Raw genomic sequence first — 17,815 nt, forward strand, 5'->3', positions numbered from 1 at the left:
CAGATTTCATCAACAATATCTTAATTTGATTAATTTACAGGTTTGAAACAATACGAGGGTGAGTAATTAATGAAAGAAATTTAATTTTTGGATGAACTAACCTTTAATAAACAGCAGGGCTGTGCATCTTTTAAAATTGAATACATTTGAATACATTTTTGTAATCCAAACTGAGGTAGCAAGTAAGAACTAGACCTGAAATTCAAATTCAAATAAATAGTGTTGTTGCATTTAATTTAAAGTAGTCAGCCAACAGGAATTTAACAGTGTGTTAAAGCAACCAAATTGCTGGGTTTGTCCATTTTCAACCCAACTTTGTTTTTAAAACAGCATTTTTAGAGTGTACAAACAAGCCATTTCAAGCAAGTGTTTCCTAACGGAGAAATAAACTCCATTTGGTGCGGACAGATCATGTTCATGCACAAACAGCTAAATTACACACTAATGCAAATGTAAAATAAAAAAGCATAATACATTCTTAATAAGCAAGCAGTGCTGTCAAGTTCACACAGGGGTCAAAGGGCACTGATGTTAAAGCTCACTCTGGTGGAACCTAAAAATAAGCATCAGTTCAGTAACTTTGAAATGAGATCCCTTGCTGAGGTCAGAGGTCAAACTGTCGTCCACAAAGCCTGCTTTTCAAAGTCACATTTTCAAAACATCCCGGGGCAATGCGATCTATATAATTGCCTCGCTCCTTCAGAGGGATGCATTCACATAGCCTGGCCTGTTTGTTTAAAGACAACATCCACCTAACTCTCCTGAAAACACATGACTGTTAGGGGTCAGCATTTTAAACCTGCTTTATTGGGACGGAAGACCTCTGAGAATGATCCAAGCCCACACAGTGCAAGAACAACAGACACTACTGTGGATGAACAGAAAAACATTTCTCGTGAAACGGTGGCCAGTTTTGTGGGAAGGGGGCGGCCACACACATCTGCTCTGACTGAACATAGTGTAAATACAGCACATTTGCCACCCACCATATGGGGATTGAGTAAAAAAACACTTCAGGGCTCCGTAGTGGTCTGTTATCTTCACGGCATGGTCTTTTGTCCCATTTGTGAAGATTTGTATGCTGGTCAGTCAGCGACGATGGAGCCGCACTCATTCTGAAAACCTGTTTTGCCTGTTTGTCCCGGTCATTCAGCTAACAGTGAGAAACAAACACTTCCTTTACACTTCCTCTGCCAAGAGACTGAAATGAAATCCATCGGTCACATCCAGCAAGTGCGCCATGACGCTGGGATGCAGGAAGGGAAAGAGGGCAAGGGCCAGACAAGACCAAACAGGCAATCTCAATCTTACCCTGAGTACTACAAATGACTTCCTCGGCCTCGCTATAAGCCATTCTCAACTGCGGCGCGAAGGACTTTCCCAACAAAGCCTGTCCCTCTGGGGATCATGCTGGCTATCGTCGGATTCTGGGTAAATATGGAGCTCACCTTTCCGCCTCATTACAACTAAATAAACCCACCACATGATCATATCCCAATTACAGACAGCTGATAAAACAGTGTGCTGCCGATTAACTCGCACAGCAAAGACTCTCGGCTCTAATTAGCTGTCTCGCAGGCCGGATGTAGGACATGTTGGTCTGCTGAACACATCATACAAATGTTCAGAATTGCTGATCACATTGTTTATGTGACTGTTTTTCAAGCCGGGAGAGATTAGAACGTTGTGAAAAAGAAGTACAATTTAGCATGCTTTTAAACTTATTATGAAACTATTATTTGAAAGGAGCATGCATCAACCTGCCAAAGTCATGTGATTTCAGTAAACGAGGCTTCGTTACATCATAAGTGTTTCAAAACGTTTCGAAATTTCAATTGTTCATGTGACTTTGGCAGTTTGATACACGCTCTGAACCACTGATTCAAAACAAAAGATTCGTAAAGCGTCAAATAAAAAATGAATAAAGATGAAATAAATGAATAAAGTCGTTATTTTTTTTTTTTTTTTGGCGCACAAAAAGTATTCTCGTCGCTTCATAACATTAATTTTGAAACACTGTAGTCACATGAATATTTTAAATATGTCTTTAGTAGCTTTCTGGACATTTGAAAGTGTTAATTATCTTGCTGTTAATGCAGGCCTCACTGAGCCATTGGATTTTATCAAAAATATCTTAATTTGTGTTCATTAATTTGTGACATGAGGGTGAGCAATTTCATTTTTAGGGGAACTAACCCTTTAACTGCATGTTAATTGCAATTAAATTAAAACATATTGTAGTTTATTATATTATCATCTGAACTGCTTTTAGACCCATCCAATTTTACATATAATTTCATAATTACTTTTACAGTAGCATTTACGGTAAAATAAAATATACTTTAATGTCACTGAAATGTATTTAAATTTATTTCTAATAATGCATTTGTAATAATGAAATTGCATCTGATTACATTTACATATATTAGCTTTAAAAGTAATATCGAATAACACACTACAGTCAAAATTATAATCCATGTATGTTGGTCAGTGCATCAAAATAAGTGTACTTTAAGCACAGCAAAAAATTATTAAAACCTAATGATTTAAAATGTTTTTTAAAGTGAAACTTTCAATTTGACAGTATTACAAAGTGCACTTTTAAAAACTGTACTTAAGAAACATAATCATTAAAGTATACACGGTAACATTTATTTTTTAAGGTGACACAGTTACAAGTTACATGTACTTACTATAGTAATTGACAGCATATTATGCATAATTACAAGTAACTAACCCTAAACCAAGTCCTAACCTTAACCTTATAGTAAGTACATGTAATTAATATTACTTAGTACTTGTTTGTAATTACACTGCAACAATGTCACCTTAAAATAAAATGTAACAATGTAATCTCTTTAAGTACACTTAAGTAGCCTTTTATTTTATTAACATTATCTGCAAGTGCAGTTTTGTAAATATATATACTTTTTAGATTTGAAGTATACTACAAGTGCACATCTAATACAATTAGTTGCATTACAATTAATAAAAAAATATTTTATTTAAAAGTGCTGTATTCTGTCAACAATGCTGTTGACAGCAGTTTGCTTGATGAATATAACAGCTATAACCAACACATGTGAGACTGACATCGCTATTCACTCACCCATGTCAAATATTTGGGAGGTGAGCTCTGATCTCTGCTTTTCATTACACCTTTAAGCTTCATTCCTCAGGAATGCAACCCTTTGCTCCACAGACAGAGCGATGTGACATTTGCAGGAAAATCTTAATGAAAAGAATTAAGCAGCTTTGACTGGGCATATAATTGCTTCCTGCGAGGTTACAGCTGCTAGTTGGCTGAAAATTTTCCAGTCAAAAATGCATTTCCACATGCACACACTCACACACATACATCACACTTTTAGCATGCCATGCTCTCACTTGCAACATATTTAAGTATTTACATAGCCAGTATAAAACGTTAACTGCAATATTTGTAACTTTAGTAAAAATATATGGTTTGTAGAATTGGGCACAGTACAACAGCAGTACTGAAAATGGCACTTATTCTAGGGATATAAGGGTACATATATTCGTCATGAACCGTACGGTATGGACGTCACAATTCTGTTCATGCAGTTAGAATACAGTCAGTCACAGGTGATTCACACTTCAATCCAGAAGGGGGCGTGCACGGTAATGCAACGCTGTTTGCTAAACGCCACAACAGGAAAAAGTGCAGAAGAAGAAAAACAGACGATATAGAAATGTCACAAACATCAATAAAACAGCTTGAGAATAATATCTCACGCAGCATTACATTTACCTCAGGAAAGTCATTTAGTGTCCAGAGCATGTTAGTTCACTAGAGAAATTAACTCTAGAGAGGAGTATTTAACTAAATTTAGGCACTATATTAGCTTATATGTTCATTATTATATTCACTTTACCTGTTAGTAATATCTTAATTATTAAATATATGTTTAAATAAATTTGTCATGAAAACTGTGTAAATGATTATATTTCAAAAATTAATTTTATCATTAGATTTAGAAGTTAATGCAAAACCTGCCGTATGTGCAATTTACATGTTTTTATTTTATTTTAGTGTTGATTATTATTTCTAAAAATAAATAGCAACTGAATTTAATAGTTTGTGCTCTGTTTTTAATTGTAACCTTTAATATTATAGTAATGTGTAAGAAATGGTTTTCTGTATATAGTTTACAGCATTGGTTATTTTATTCTTAAGCAAATGTTAATTATCATTGAATTTATTTAAAGAGAAAGACACGATTTGTTGAATAAACCACTGTTTAATAAAAAAAGAAGCAATGTTTATGCTTAGTAATGAACTGTGACTTCAATACCGAGGTACGTGCCGAACCGTCACGTTTGTGTACCGTTACATCCCTATTAACTTATATATTAAACATTATATTATATAAAATTATAGTATATTTAAAATATAGTATATTTAAAATGCTCTATACACAGTGTTTTATCTGCTCACTGTAAAAAATAAATAAATGTACCAAAATAATAGATGTTAAAATAGCAAAATAAGAATGTCCAGCTACAATAGCAGCAACAAAATGAATAATAATAAAAAACAACAACAGTACTTTAACCTCAGTATATAGTAGGCTACTATGAAAAGCTACACAATTGCATACAGTGTAGTATAAAGCCTGCAACAGTATATATGCCAATGCACTGCAGCTGTTTCCCAGTAGCTGCAGTTCAAGTTGCAGTGCAGCTGTCAGTCAAACCAGTTGTTTTACTGATCTGAAGTACTGTTGAAAAGTTTTGCTTGTATTGTACAGGCCATAACATGAGCCTGATAGACTTGTTTTTTTCCCAAACCACTTCTTGGTTGACTTTGCAGTGTGGGCAGGAGCATTGTATTGTTGAAAAATAACATCTGATCATTCCTCTTTAGATAACGACTTTTCAATCCAGCCATTCTACAATATTCTCCTGAACTCCACAGCATTAAATCACTTTTCACAGTGAAGTAGCTCACTAATACCAGCAGATGAAAAGCCTCCCCACACAATGACACCTCTTCATACATGCTTCACAGTGCTAAAGATGCATTTATTATTATATTTCTCAGCAGATTTTCGAAGACACCAATCTGGAGCATGCAACTCGATTCATCACTCCACATACAACTTCCCATATTCTGCCAAAAACTTCATTCTGTCTTGTTTTTAATGCTTTTTAAGGAGTGCATTTACTTAAATTTTGCTAATTTCCTGACCATTAATTTGTGGTTAAGACAACTAAAAGCTAACTGTTTAGCCATTTAGGAGTGTAGTACAATCGCAAGTTTTACTGCAGTTCCTAAAGCAAGCGATAAAGCATCAAAAACCTGCAACTGACTTGACTTGACGTCAACTCATGTCTTGTGATAAATACATGTGCTGAGAACAGAAAGAACTTTAGCAGATGCGATGTGGGTGATGCGCTTTAGTGAACCTCTATGTTCTTTAAAGAATGATAGATTCATTCAGAGTTACAAGCCAAATCCACAGCTGTGAGATAAATGTGAGATTCAGTGACTTAAAAAGACAGACGTTTTCCCTATCAGATCTTGACTTTAAAAGACACGTCAGACCTCCCTCGGGTAACAGGAACTAAATGAGACTGTTATAGCTGGAGTGGAAGAAAAGAAATCTAACAATCTGTGGCTGACCCTATAGATGGTTTGTAATGGACCGGACCCGAGCTAAAAAGGAGTTGCCCATGGTAATTCCCCACTGGTGTGTAATGAGCAGTGCAGTTTGTTGATGGAAGTTCTCTAATCACTGAACACAGGCAACAGAGCAGGATGTTGTCATAGCAATCTATCCTGGAAATGCTAGAATGACATGTTTAGAATAGGTTTTTGCAGACCTCTGGTTCACCTGCTCCCTACTGACACAAACAGACATGCACAAAAACATTCAAAAAGTTTCGGAAGATCTAAGATCTAGCTCTCTACCCGGTCTTCATGGATCACTGAAACACAGAAGTGCAGTTCAGTCTTCTCATTTCCTGTTGAGAGACCTTAAACCCCTACACAAACAGGAAGTAGTGTCTCAGGCATTAACATGCTTGTCTTGTCAAGAGGTTTCAGGGGTGACTTGATTGATTTGCTGCTCTACAGATTGAGTTATGGCTCCTAAACACACTGTCCGCACACGCTGCAGAATAAGACCCAAACCCCAAACCTTAACCATGACTGTAATAGGAAAAAAAAAGTATGTTTTTTGTACAATCCAAAGTCATACTACATTATATGATTTTGCCATCTCATACAGTTCATCACTGTTGTCATAAGAGTGTGCTGGCTATATGTTTTGTTTAGTTGACGTTTATAGCCTTAGGGCTGGATTTACTAAACAGGGCAAATTAGCGTGAGAGCACAATTTATTTATTATTTATTGCCATAACAACCTGGTTGTCTGGAATTTTTCTTGGTGAGCTCATCCACAGTTATGACACTGAGACAAAAACAAGCACATACATACATAGATACATATATATCCCAAGAGTCACAAAGAATGAAATACTGATGCAAAAATACCAGAAGAGTTAAGAGTTATGATTTCAAAAAAGGGCAGATGTGAGTGGAAAGTTCTGCGCGTGATTTAAGACATCCTTTTTTCATGAGGTAAATAATGGCGCAAATACCATTAAATTGACTAGCTGTAACCTCAGTAAATCATCTTGCGTAATTCATTTACATACTCTCCTCCCATATATTTTGTGCCTGAAAGGGAAACTCCTACAAATGCATATGCAATAATATGCAATATATATTTAGGCACAAAGCAGATTTTAGTACTTAAAGGGTTAGTTCACCCAAAAATTTTAATTTAGGCATATAAACATTCTCACACATTAGTTATGGCAAATGGAAGCTCAAGCGTGTTTGCTTGACGTGTGAGAACCAATGAGGTTCGTTCTCGTGTTACGCAGCGTTTGAGCTTCAGTAAGAACCAATGAGGTTCATTCTCGTGTTACCCAGCACGTTTGAGCTTCCGCAAGAACCAATGAGGTTCATTTTCGTGTTACGCAACACATTTGAGCTTCAGCAAGAACCAATGAGGTTCATTCTCGTGTTACCCAGCACGTTTGAGCTTCAGCAAGAACCAATGAGGTTCATTTTCGTGTTACGCAACACATTTGAGCTTCAGCAAGAACCAATGAGGTTCATTCTCGTGTTACGCAGCACGTTTGAGCTTCAGCAAGAACCAATGAGGTTCATTCTCGTGTTACGCAGCACGTTTGAGATTCAGCAAGAACCAATGAGGTTCATTCTCGTGTTACGCAACACATTTGAGCTTCCGCAAGAACCAATGAGGTTCATTCTCGTGTTACGCAGCACGTTTGAGCTTCAGCAAGAACCAATGAGGTTCATTCTCGTGTTACGCAGCACGTTTGAGCTTCAGTAAGAACCAATGAGGTTCATTCTCGTGTTACGCAGCACGTTTGAGCTTCAGCAAGAACCAATGAGGTTCATTCTCGTGTTACGCAGCACGTTTGAGCTTCCGTAAGAACCAATGAGGTTCATTTTCGTGTTACGCAACACATTTGAGCTTCAGCAAGAACCAATGAGGTTCATTCTCGTGTTACCCAGCACGTTTGAGCTTCCGCAAGAACCAATGAGGTTCATTCTCGTGTTACGCAGCACGTTTGAGCTTCAGCAAGAACCAATGAGGTTCATTCTCGTGTTACGCAGCACGTTTGAGCTTCAGTAAGAACCAATGAGGTTCATTCTCGTGTTACGCAGCACGTTTGAGCTTCAGCAAGAACCAATGAGGTTCATTCTCGTGTTACGCAGCACGTTTGTGCTTCCGCGAGAACCAATGAGGTTCATTCTCGTGTTACGCAGCACGTTTGAGCTTCAGCAAGAACCAATGAGGTTCATTCTCGTGTTACGCAGCACATTTGAGCTTCAGCAAGAACCAATGAGGTTCATTCTCGTGTTACGCAGCACATTTGAGCTTCAGCAAGAACCAATGAGGTTCATTCTCGTGTTACGCAGCACATTTGAGCTTCAGCAAGAACCAATGAGGTTCATTCTCGTGTTACGCAGCACATTTGAGCTTCAGCAAGAACCAATGAGGTTCATTCTCGTGTTACGCAGCACGTTTGTGCTTCCGCGAGAACCAATGAGGTTCATTCTCGTGTTACGCAGCACATTTGAGCTTCAGCAAGAACCAATGAGGTTCATTCTCGTGTTACGCAGCACATTTGAGCTTCAGCAAGAACCAATGAGGTTCATTCTCGTGTTACGCAGCACGTTTGTGCTTCCGCGAGAACCAATGAGGTTCATTTTCGTGTTACGCAACACATTTGAGCTTCAGCAAGAACCAATGAGGTTCATTCTCGTGTTACGCAGCACATTTGAGCTTCAGCAAGAACCAATGAGGTTCATTCTCGTGTTACGCAGCAGGTTTGGTTGATCTTCTGTTTATGTTCGCTGATCAATGTTTATATGTGAATAAAAGCCTAAATTCAATCTGTTCATCATATAAAGCGATCATGTCTCTTCAGAAAATTTGGACTCAACTGGTCAATTCATATGGATTAGTTTTGTTATCTTTTTTTTTATCTTTTTTTTGTTGAACTTTTTAATGCATCAAAGTGGTAGTTGCATGGACTGTCAATTGAAGGACAGAAATCTCAGATTTCATTAAAAATATCTTCATTTGTGTTTTCCAAAGATGATCAAAAGTCTTTGGAACAACATGAAGGTGAGTGAATGATGACAGAATTTTTATTTTTGGGTGAACTAACCCTTTGAAGTATGCTAGTTTACTCTGTCTCAGATATATTAACACTGTCAATTAATGGTCTAAACGGTTATGAATTGTAAAATATACAAGCATCAAAATGCCCCCAGTAATTCCTGAAACACTGTATTTTTACAGGGAATATCTGGCAACAACAACTGACAGTTATTTACTGTACAGAGCAAAGTACTGTTTTACAGTGTACACTTGTTTGGAGAGAACTGGATGAACAGCTCTCACTTCACAAACAAATGTAGTCAGATATACGGCCTGTGAAAACTGTCCTTGCCGTGAAACCAAGGCAACTGGGGAGTTGACAGACAACTGCTGTTGATTACAGAACGAGGAGGAGCTGGACTTCAATGTGGCGTCAAGAGACTCGGTTTTAATGAGAGGGCAAGAAAACGAATCTGTAGTCACAAAAGAAGGGGGAAGGAGAAAGATGTAGAGAGAGAGGGAAAAGGAAATAGGCTCCATGTGGGGTGGGGAACCATCTGGACCGGTCTTGACCTGAGAACTGACATGGCCCTATCATTATTGGTTACTTAGACGTATTCCAGACACATCTCATGTCACAACTGTGATGAAAGCTCACTCGCTCATTGACCTCACACAAACACTGTTGACATTGTTGAGCATTAGTCATTTGGTCAGGGAAATGCTGCATAAATTATCGATGACAGACACACAGACTGCACCCTTTCACCGTCATTTCCCACTTACCTTTGTACAGTTTGGCTCCCTCGACTACCGTAGGAAGGAAATTACTGGGAGTCATCTTCCATCCCTTCTCTTCCTCCTGCAAAACAGACAGTTAGTATCAAGGTGGGTCCTTCATAAGCACAGCATTGCTGTTTTCCTGTAAATGAACTTTACATGGTGAGACAAGGAAAGTTCTCTGAAATGTGTGATCAAAGCTCTTCCCAGGGCGAGGTGCTTGCATGCTGCTCTGGAGCGGGGTCACCCTCAGCACTGGCATTTTAATGATGTGAATACACAGCGGGGGCTGGACGCGATGCTGCGAGTATGATTTACGGCGCCTCCTGTTTTGCTTTCTCTCAACCAGGGGTCGCACATTAAAAGTAAATCAACGTCCTCACATACTCACGCGAATGTTTGCCTTGCGTGTCACAAGCACACACTCAGATCGCAGAATGTGTCTGCTCAGGAGCAGAGCTTTTCAGAAGGAATAAGCCAAATGGAGGCTGTATATTTTATGGGCTGTCTTCCTTTAAACACATTTCTCCATTAGCAACTAATGACCCCCAAAAGAGACAGAAATCCATCTGAAAATATGAAAGGCCCTTAAGTGCCTGGGAGCAGTGATTTATGATTATTCATGTGGCATTAGACAGAACTTCCAAATGGATCTAGCAGCTTATATAAAAGAACCCTGTGGCCAGGTCAGGAGTAAAATGAATTCATGTGCCGGGTTTATATAATTTAGCTCCAATTGAATTTGTCAGGTAATATGCAACAGCCTACATGGCTCATTTCAAATTTGATGCCTGCTGCAGGTCTCAAAATAGTTGGGATGGGGGCATGTTTACCATGGTGTAGCATCTCCTCTTCTTTTCAAAACAGTGTGAAGACATCTGGGCATCGAGGTAATGAGTTTCTGGAGTTTTGGTGTTGGAATTTTGTCCCATTCTTGCCTGATAAAGGTTTCCAGCTGCTGAAGAGTTTGTGGTCGTCTTTGACGTATTTTTCGTTTATTGATGCACCAAATGTTCTCTATAGGTGAAAGATCTGGACTGCAGGCAGGCCAATTCAGCATCCGGAACTCTTCTACGATGAAGCCATGCTGTTGTAACAGCTGCAGTATGTGGTTTTGCATTGTCCTGCTGAGGCCTTCTCTGAAATAGACGTCGTCTGGAAACCTTTATATACATTTCAGCATTCATAGTTCCTCCCAAAACATGCAAGCTGCCCATACCGTATGCACCCCCATACCATCAGAGATGCTGGCTTTTGAACTGAATGCTGATAACACGCTGGAACATCTCCCTCCTCTTTATTCCAGAGGACACGGCGTACGTGATTTCCAACAAGAATGTCAAATTTGGACTCATCTGACCACTTTTCCACTTTGAAACAGTCATTTTAAATGAGGCTTGGTCCACAGGACACGACGGGGCTTCTGGGCCATGTTCACATATGGCTTCCTTTTTAAATGATGGAGTTTTAGTTGGCATCTGCAGATGGCATGGCGGATTGTGTTTACCGACAGTGGTTTAGTTGGCATCTGCAGATGGCACGGCGGATTGTGCTTACCGACAGTGGTTTCTGGAAGTATTCCTGGGCCCATATAGTAAAGTCTTTGACACAATCATGCCGATGAGTGATGCAGTGTCGCCTGAGGTCCTGAAGACCACGGGCATCCAATAGCCTTCGGCCTTGTCCCTTACACACAGAGATTTCTCCAGTTTCTCTGAATCTTTTGATGATGTTATGCACTGTAGATGATGAGATTTGCAAAACCTTTGCAATTTCACATTGAGGAAAATTGTTTTCCACAATCTTTTTACGCACTCTTTCACAGTTTGGAGAGCCTCTGCCCATCTTTACTTCTGAGAGACTCTTCCTCTCTAAGACATCCCTTTTATAGCTAATCATGTAACAGACCTGATATCAATTAACTTAATTAATTGCTAGATGTTCTCCCAGCTGAATCTTTTAAAAATGTCTTGCTTTTTTAGCCATTTGTTGCCCCCGTGCCAAGTTTTAGAGACCTGTAGCAGGCATCAAATTTGAAATGAGCTCATTTAGTGAAAAAAAAAAGTATAACATTTCTGTTATGTTATCTATGTTCTATTGTGAATAAAATATTGGCTTGTGTGATTTAAAAGTCTTTTAGCTTTCATTTTATACAAATATATTGCTAATACAGCTTATAAATGTACTTATAAATGTATTTTGATTTGTTTTAGTTACTTATATTCGGTAATTTTTAATATATATTTTCAATCTGTATCGCCCAAAATATATTTAAACATTATACATTTTGCTTTTTTATTTTAAGATCAGACATTTTCTGGTAACACTTTACAGTAAGTTTCCATTTGTTACGATTAGTTAACTGGATTAGGTAACATGAACGAACAATGAAAAATATTTATAATAATTTATTAATTTTAGTTAATGTTAATTTTAACATTTCTTAATAAATTATAAAAACAAAAGCTGCACCTGTTAATATAATAAGATCCAAGCTAATATTAAATAACAATGAACAGTTGTATTTTTATACTTTTATTAACCAATGTTAAAAAATATGAAAAAAGATGATAACAAATGTTAAGGCCATTGTTCGTTAATGCTATTTCATGCATTAACTAACGTTAGCATCTTAAAGTCCATTTTTTTTTATATATTTTGGCCTTTTAACAAAATATTTATTTAATTTGAATATATTTTCTGAAATATATTTCATTAAGTCGCACTGTTTACAGCATCTATTTGAAATATTTTTTGGCCATATAATTGGTGGAATATATTAAATATTTACTAATCACAGTTTAATAAACATTCTTTTCTTTATAAACGATGTATTTGGTACTGCCTTCTTTTTCTTTAACAAGGAGCCTTTGAGTGGCACTTGGAAATTTAAACTAGGACTAAACTAGGCCAACATAAGAGCTCCGACAAAAATTTCTTAATTAACTATTGAAAGGCTCGGCTTTCAGACAGGATGTGAGCATTTGAAAAAGGTCAGATTGGTCTTTCGGCCTCATTGTGAGCAGATATCAGTGGTTTGGCTCTCCAATGAGGATTACAGGTGCTCTTATGATGAAGGAAAGCCTGAACAAAGGCTCCATTCTAGATCTCCGGAACGCAGCCAATCAGTGTGAGCGGTTATTTTTATCGCTTGACTGCCTCACAGTAACCACTGGTCAGCATATGACGTTCAGAGGTCAGATCAGAGAACATAAAACCTCACGTGAACCTAAATCACTTTGAACTTAAAGGATTAGTTCACTTCAGAATTAAAATTTCCTGAAAATTTACATCTAAGATGTTTATGTCTTTCTTTCTAAGGTTTTGAGGAAAACATTCCAGGATTTTTCTCCATATAGTGGACTTCACTGGGGTTCAACGGGTTTCAGTGCAGCTTCAAAGAGCTCTACATGATCCCAGACGAGGAATAAGAGTCTTATCTAGAGGAAATATTGGTCATTTTCTAAAAAAAATAAACAATTGCATATTTTTTAAATACAAATGTTCATCTTGCATTGCTCTGCGATGCAATCATCTTGTTGGAAAGGTCAAGCGTGACGTAGGCGGAGGTACCGAGCAAACGTTTACAATGCAAATGTGCAAATACTAAGTCAAACGGTATATACAAAAAAACAACGATGTCAGACGAATTTGAAGTTTATCGCTCTACTGCGGTACATCCTCATACGTCACATGTGACCTTTCCTACGTGATCATGTCATGCGTGGCGTATCGCAGAGCAGTGCAAGACGAGCATTTGTGGTAAAAAAATATTTAATTGTTTATTTTTTTAGAAAATAACCAATGGTTTCTCCAGATAAGACCCTTATTCCTCGTCTGGGATCATGTAGAGCTCTTTGAAGCTGCACTGAAACTGACATTTGGACCCACTGAACCCCAGTGAAGTCCATTATGAAAGACTGCTATCTGCCACGCCTATGCTTTATTAAATCATCGGTCCAGTTTATCTTCAAATCTTTGTTAAAATAAAATGTAGGAACACAGGAAATCTGGACGTCATAGTAGAGAAAACAGAACCTCTATCTATACTGAACAAGAGGAAGAGTTGAGAATAGGGAGAGCAAGAGGTTATCAAGGATAGTTGGTGGAACACTGCAGGAACGCCTTGATGAAATCACAGATATTTCCGGAGATCGTGGATGAGTTTAACAAACTCACCATTCCTCATCTTAATCTACCCTGAACAGAACACATGCAGGAATATTCACAATGTGTAATTATGCATGAGAATATGAGTGTATGGAGTACGTTAAATGTCTTTTCTAAGTGCTGGTGTAAAAGGTCATAATTCTCTCATCTATGACTCTTTTAACTTAATAGTCAAACTTCAGGCCTTCTCACCTAAGGGAAATCTGTAAACTCCCTAACACAGATGTTGATATGAACGCCCATAAACCTGCTTTCATGCAAAAAAAGCATATAGGTTAGATGTCTTATTGCATCCTAGACTTGTTACAAGGACAAGGAAACACTAAGCCAAGTGATTTTTCTGTAAACCCGCTCTGTAATGAAATTATCCACCTAAAGTCAGCTCAACCAGTGAGTGGGCCTGACCACAGAGGTCATCGGAGTCCCTAGACACTCAAATATGAGCAACATCAGCTGATTTAATTCTGCAGATACAGATACTTTAAAAAGCCTGTATTGATTTCTGTGCAACTGTGATACTGTGTTTTGAAGGCATGATCTTACCTCTGTATCTCCTTTCCCTTTTTTTCCTTTCATCTTCCCTTTTTTCTCTTTCTTTTTCCCTTTTTTGTCCTTATCTTCTTTTGATTTTTTCTTCTTCTCCCTCTCTTCTTCTTTAGCAGCAAATTCAGCAGCCACCTTCAAAACATTATGTAAAGATTCTTAAGAATAATTGAAACAAAATTATATTCTGCATCTGAAAAGAACAGTATCAAGAAGCAGTATATACATCTGAAATGAAATAAAATTTCTTAGTAAAAGTACAGTATTGGGTCTGTAATTATAATTCTGAATGGATTTAATGGAGTGACAGGATTAATAACCTGCTCTGGTGTCTTCTGAGCAAATAAGGATGCAGATCCTCCATCTTCAGGGCTTGGGAAGTCAGGAAACTTCCCGGTGGCATCTCTGAAACACAAAACAGTAGCTACATGTAAGGAATAATTGATGACAGGCCGTTGAATAATTAGAAAATAATGCACCACTGAGGTGGTAATGCCGTTACACCTCGGGTGTGCATTATTTTCTAATAATTCAACGGTCTGGAGTCAACTATTCCACTTATACTACGGTTACCACATCTCAGGACACTGTTCAGATGTTGTATTTTAAGACATGTGTCAGGTTTTTGTCCTTAAAATACTCTTGTGTGTAGGACTAATTTATTACACATCTCATCCCAAGCCTCCATTGCTAATTCCTAAATGTAATTTCAGAACTAGTAACGAAGGCTTATATATATATATATATATTCCATATTTCCCTCCCAAAACAGAAAATATATGGGGAGAACTCAGTGTGAGAAAAACAATTTTCTTAAAGATTTTTTAAAGATGAGGTAAGGCAGACTTCATGTCTGTGTGAACATATAGATAAACAAAGCAGATCGCGTGAACAAAGGCAAATCAATCATATTTGAACTGTGAACTTCACACATGGGGAGGATACATTAGCCAGGTCCAGCGCTGACTCTCAGGGGAGCGGGGCAGGTTTAGAATAACAGGGTAAATGTGTCAGTCAGGGCGCAGCCTGAGCGCTCTGCTCTAGCTAACTCAATCAGTAGCACACAACTCAAACTCACTCCCAATGTGGTAGCACATGCTGAAAGCTCTACTACTGTAATGCAGTGGGATTGAATTTCATCTAAATCTGCTAAACTAAAATAGATTCACTTCATTTCATACTTTTTATTCAAATACTTAAAAGTAAGGACTGTACAATGAAACTGTGCATTAGTTTCTTGGCTATACCTCAGTGTAGAGTGCATTAGTGCCTGTCCACTTTGTCAGTTCCATTCATTTTTCCATTTGGATTTCAAAAAAAGTCTATATTAAAGCATTATAAGCCATGAACATAGCCAAAAAGCTAAGAGGTGAATCATAGCAAACTTTCATTTGAAGCAAAAAAGTATTTGAAAATCAGAAAAAAGACAAAGGCACAAGACTGTTTATTTAACGGCTATAGTAAGAGAAAGAACTACAATCCCATGAAGCATTGCAAATGACATAATCGAATTAAAGTGACGGATTTAAAGTTGTTTATTACATCTATAGAAACATTTTTTAAGTGTATTGCAAAAATATGCATATAAATACACATATTTAAGTATTTTGAGAGCATAGTGACTATTAGCGAGACTCAATTTCGTGATTTCCTCACCGCGACTCTAATTGGTGGATTTTTTTTTTGTACAGAATCATGGGTAATGTAGTTTTTCACCACAAATTCAACTGTAAAAAACAATCATTTTCAAAATAAGATTAAATAATGTGAACGGATGGCTTTAACTAAATCATATCCAATCAATTCTGTATTCTGTAACAGTTCGCGTGTCGGTCAAAAATGACCCTTTTTTTTATTTCAATGAAATGATTGCACTATATTTTAGTTTGATAATGTTTTTTTTTATTTACTATTTTGTATTTTTGTATATTCATGCAGTAGTTATAATGCTTTGGAGCACAGACATAAGTTTTGTCTCTTTTTAAAGATGACACTTGGCAGATTATTGCTGCAGAGAAAAACGTTTTAAAAAGTGATCTTGATAAATTTTCAATTTATTGTTATGAAGAATGCACAAAAATACCATTTTCAATTATTATATAAAATATATATTTTCCAAAACATATTTTCCTCAAAGCCATAAATCTAAAAAAGTGTTCCAAATTTGAGGCTGATATCTCAAAAAATTAGCTTTCAGTAAGAATTTGTTTGAGCGCAGTACCAAACCCTTCCACTAGATGAAATTTGTCTCCCATTCATTTCCAATGCGAACAATACAAGCATGACTATTTTTTTCAGGACCACCTTTTCAAATCATCATTTTTTTTGTTTTTTTTGTTCACACAGCCAGTGCCAAAACTTTTAGTACCATTCCGATGAAGTAAAAAACATAACATTTTTTTGGTCAAAAATGAAAAGCTGTCATTAAAAATAAATTTATCTATGAAGAAAATTAATTAAGTTTTTAATTTTTTTAAAGTTTTTTTTCTGGAACCCGACTGCTGGAGTCTGTTAGCAGGGTGAAAATGTAATAACGGAGAGACATGTATATGTCTGGCTGCTCAAATACTCCGCCTTTACCTCTTCAGCACATGGAAACCACGCCAACATACTTCACCTTGCGGGTCCTGACCCGGGATCCCATACATCCCTTATACAACCAGCAGGGACCCAGCAAGGTCACTGGAGGGGGCCAGAGAAAGGGGCCGCTAAACGGAGACAAAGCTACTGAACACCCCCCCACCACATTGTGTTGTCCAACTGAGATGACTTATGACTGTTGTCTCGGCATTAATGGGCAGCAGCATGCATTGGCAGGCCGTAAATCAGGCTGGAATGCACTAATCAGCCCAGTCTCACTCTACACCATACACACTTGAAAATAGCACATGCATTAGGTTAGCATAAACAGCCCTGGGTAAGAGTGACCATCTCTACGACTGCTTACATTCCAGTCTCCGCACAAAAGGAAGAGACGAAGGACCAGGAATGTTCTTTGCAATTAGAGTGGAATAATGGGTTGAGTGGATGGAGAAAAGCAAGGAAAAGCTCTTGTGAGTGTGGAAGCAAATTAACAGATTATCTAAAGGAGACGTTGGCTAAAGGGAAGTCTGAGTGGTGGAAGCTTCCATAGAGGTGATTAGTTCCAGAGAAAGTAACTGAGGGAACAAAAAGTCTTTATTTCATAAGTGGAAAAATATTAATGATATTAAAACATACGAGCCAAGTTCCTATAAATGTACTCTTTTATCCATATTGGTTTCATATGGGTTTGAAAAACATTAATACCATTTTCACAAAAAGTTTCAATTTAATGACTATAAAAATGTCATGTGGTGTTACCATCAAGTAATATTTTCCTTATTGAATACTTGTGTGTAAACATATCCTAATCATTTTTTAAAATATAAATATTTTTCAAGATTGTGAATGATTAAGTTCATTACTTTTTTGGGGAGTCACACCACATAAAGTCAAACGATCAGAATTACTGACCTTGACATAGTAGGGTCTGCAGGTAATTTCACTATGATATCATTTCCTATTTTATGTTTTTTTCCCCCTGCATGTTGATTTGACCACTTTGTTGATTTTGTAGTCAAAAGTTGTTGTTTTTTAAATATTAATGTGTAGTTGTTTTTATTAAATAT

At 37.3% G+C, this 17,815-nt stretch overlaps 1 protein-coding gene across 1 annotated transcript in view; it reads right to left on the reverse strand.

Annotated features, from left to right (window-relative positions):
* iqca1 (IQ motif containing with AAA domain 1) overlaps nucleotides 1-17,815 on the reverse strand; it is a 58,148-nt gene that overhangs the window by 31,404 nt on the left and 8,929 nt on the right. The window contains exons 7-9 of the mRNA XM_067373838.1: nucleotides 14,486-14,570; nucleotides 14,166-14,300; nucleotides 9,459-9,534 (exon numbers count right to left, since the gene is read on the reverse strand). Coding sequence (XP_067229939.1) covers nucleotides 9,459-9,534; nucleotides 14,166-14,300; nucleotides 14,486-14,570 — 296 coding nt within the window. The remainder of the gene's footprint in view (nucleotides 1-9,458; nucleotides 9,535-14,165; nucleotides 14,301-14,485; nucleotides 14,571-17,815) is intronic.

The sequence above is a fragment of the Chanodichthys erythropterus genome, chromosome 21 (assembly GCF_024489055.1).
Source record: "Chanodichthys erythropterus isolate Z2021 chromosome 21, ASM2448905v1, whole genome shotgun sequence".
Taxonomy (NCBI): Eukaryota; Metazoa; Chordata; class Actinopteri; order Cypriniformes; family Xenocyprididae; genus Chanodichthys; species Chanodichthys erythropterus.